Raw genomic sequence first — 3,011 nt, forward strand, 5'->3', positions numbered from 1 at the left:
GCTCCTGCCCCCGTCCTTGCCCCCGTCCCCGTCCCAGCCCCAGCCCCAGCCCCAACCCCTGCAGCATCTCCCGGGGCGCGGCGGCGGCGGGCGGCGGGGGGGAGGCGGCGGCGGCTCCCGCCTGCAGCCTTCCCCAGCAGAGGGTGTCTGCCGGGTGGGAAGGGGGAAGCTCTCCTGGACTTTTGTGGGAGTGGGGGTTGCGTTGTGTGTGTGGTGGTTCTTTTTTTAAGGGGGGTGGGGTGGGTTAGAAGAGAGTCTGTGGTTTCCATGGAGATGAAGCTGAAAGTGCAGGAAATTTAAAGGCTTTGGGTCCTTGCAAAGCAGACAAACTGGTGCCAACGTGCGTGGCTGCTGTTGCTGCTGAGGAGGCTGCTTTGCGAACGGCGGAGAGGAACGGGGAAGAAGAATCGGCAACAACTTCTTCCACACGCACGGGCAGACAACGCGGAGCTGCAGCAGCGAGCAGAATTCCCAACAAAAAGCGGCATCTCCCCTGCCCGGGGAGGGCGAAGAGAAGCAGCAGCAGCGGCAGAATTTTGGAGCGGCTCCACCAGGAGAAATTTTACAGAGAGGCTTGCAAGAGAGAGTGTTTGCAGGGGGCTTGCTCTCCTGGCATATTCGGGGGCCGTCTTTGCTGGTGGCGCGGGGAGCGGAGGGGATCCCCCGTAAAGACAAGCTATTTTGGATATCCCCGTACAAGTTTTCTGATGCATTTGCTCGCACCTTCTTCCCCTGCCGTTTGGTGAACCCAGCCCCCCTCTCCCCCCCCCCCACCGGTCTCCCAAGGATGGATCATTCCCAGTGCCTTGTGACTATATACGCCTTGGTGGTTCTGCTGGGTCTCCGGCTAGAGCAAGGCGCCTGCCAGCACTATCTGCACATCCGACCGGCTCCCAGCGACAACTTGCCCTTGGTGGATCTAATCGAGCACCCGGACCCTATCTTCGACCCCAAGGAGAAGGATCTTAACGAGACCTTGCTAAGGAACCTCATGGGCGGACACTTCGACCCTAACTTTATGGCTATTTCCCTGCCCGAGGACCGGCTCGGGGTGGACGATCTAGCCGAGCTGGACTTGCTGCTCAGGCAGAGACCCTCGGGAGCGATGCCCAGCGAAATCAAAGGGCTGGAGTTTTACGACGGGCTGCAGCCGGGCAAGAAGCACAGGCTGAGCAAGAAGCTGCGCAGGAAGCTGCAGATGTGGCTCTGGTCCCAGACCTTCTGCCCGGTCCTATACACGTGGAACGATCTCGGCAGCCGCTTTTGGCCCCGGTACGTCAAAGTGGGCAGCTGCTACAGTAAAAGGTCTTGTTCAGTCCCAGAAGGCATGGTTTGCAAACCTGCCAAGTCCGTGCATTTAACGATCCTGAGGTGGAGGTGCCAGCGTCGGGGAGGGCAGAGGTGCACATGGATACCCATCCAGTACCCCATCATTTCGGAGTGCAAGTGCTCCTGCTAGGGCTGCCGCTCGCCCTTCTCGCCCCTTCCCTGGCGGACTCACGTGGACCTTTGCTGCAACAAAAATAAAAGACACTTGCTTTCTGGTTAACGTTGTAATGCACTGTAACGTGTAGGAGAATGTATATTGTGTGTATATATGGCACCGTTTTAATATACTATTAAAAGGTCAGTATTATACGTGAAATAATCAGCGTCTACTGTATTTTTAAGACTATTACCCTGATCGTTGCTAATGTATCTTTTTTTTTTTTTTTTGGTATTTATATTCCAGAGAGAAGTTGCTTCGCTTTGGCGAAGTAGGTTGGGGTTGCTGTTGTGTGTTTTCTTTTTTTTTTTTTTAATAAAAGGATTAAAAAATACAAACCAAACTTTTTGATAAGAAAACGTTTTAAAGCTATTTTCCATTATACGGAAAGCGTGTGTGTGTGTGTGTTTCTTCTTCCTCCTTACGGACTTTAGATTAAAAAAAAAAAAAAAAAAAAAAAAAAGAATAAACGCCTAGAGCACAACGTTATTGTAAATAGAGAGAACAGTTTGAATGACTTAATCCTATGTAAATGAAGAGTATCTGCTATTTATTCTTTATATCCCTGTAGTAAAAGCGCAGCGCAGAATTAAAGTCAACCACTAAAACACGAGCCGTCCGCAGTCTGTTTGCTCTCTGCTCGGGCCGCCCCCGGGGGGGGGACGCACACACGGGACACTTTCTTCTCCCCTCACTGGGCGCCGGGGGGGTGGGAACGTGCCGGGGGCCGGTGCCGGAGGGCAGCAGATCCCCCCCTGACCCCCCCCAGCCCCGCAGCGCCCCGGGGGGGTCCCGTTCGCCCCGCTGGGGGCCGCCCGCTGCCCGCCGCGCCCCTGGGGCGGACCCGCACCGCCCGCCGGCCTCGGGCTGCTGCTTTTTTTTTTTTTTTTTTTTTTTTTTTTTTTTTTTTTTGTAACCGCTTGACATTTCATTTACAGCGGGACACGTGTCTTTCACACCTACCATTGTGGTGGGACACTGCTGAAACTTGACCCTTGGGCTTTGGGGGGTTGCAGCGCGCACACGGCGTTAGCCTGATCCTCGCACAGTTTTCCTGGCCGGAGGCAACCCGGGAACCCTGCGGGCACCCGCCGGCCTCCGGGGCATCCTCCCGGGCACGGCCCGGTCCGGAGGGGCACGGCCCGGCTGGCCCTGCACCTCCCGGCTCGGCACGGCCCGGCCCGGCCCGGCCCGGGACGCCGCTGCCACGGCTCCAGCGCCCGGCGCCCCCTGGCCCCGCCGCCCCCGGCCCCGGGCTCCGCTGGGCGCTGCGGGGAGGCCCCGGCGCTGTGAGGGCAGCGCTGGGCTCGTGCGCGCTGCCGGAGCCGCCGGTAGGATCTCGGAGATAGCACTGCACAAACAGCCCCGCCACGTGCTCTCCAAAGGCTGCCTGACAGTGCAGAAAGCCTTTTCCTTATTTATCTTGGAATCAAAAAACTTTTTTAAAAAAAAAAAAACTCCCAGCGAATCTATGCTAATTATTGTAAACCCGCGGGTCTTTCATTGACGCAGCCCAGCCCTGCGT

At 56.7% G+C, this 3,011-nt stretch overlaps 1 protein-coding gene across 1 annotated transcript; it reads left to right on the plus strand.

The window, feature by feature from the left end:
• Positions 1–787: 787 nt before the first annotated feature.
• On the plus strand, positions 788–2,080 carry NOG (noggin; the record flags this gene model as incomplete). Its single annotated transcript, XM_082774623.1, has 1 exon — positions 788–2,080. The coding sequence occupies one exon, from the start codon at positions 788–790 to the stop codon at positions 1,457–1,459; it is 672 nt and encodes a 223-aa protein (XP_082630749.1). The 3' UTR covers positions 1,460–2,080.
• Between the last annotated feature and the right edge of the window lie 931 nt (positions 2,081–3,011).

This window comes from Aythya marila, assembly GCF_965140915.1.
Source record: "Aythya marila genome assembly, chromosome: 18".
Taxonomy (NCBI): Eukaryota; Metazoa; Chordata; class Aves; order Anseriformes; family Anatidae; genus Aythya; species Aythya marila.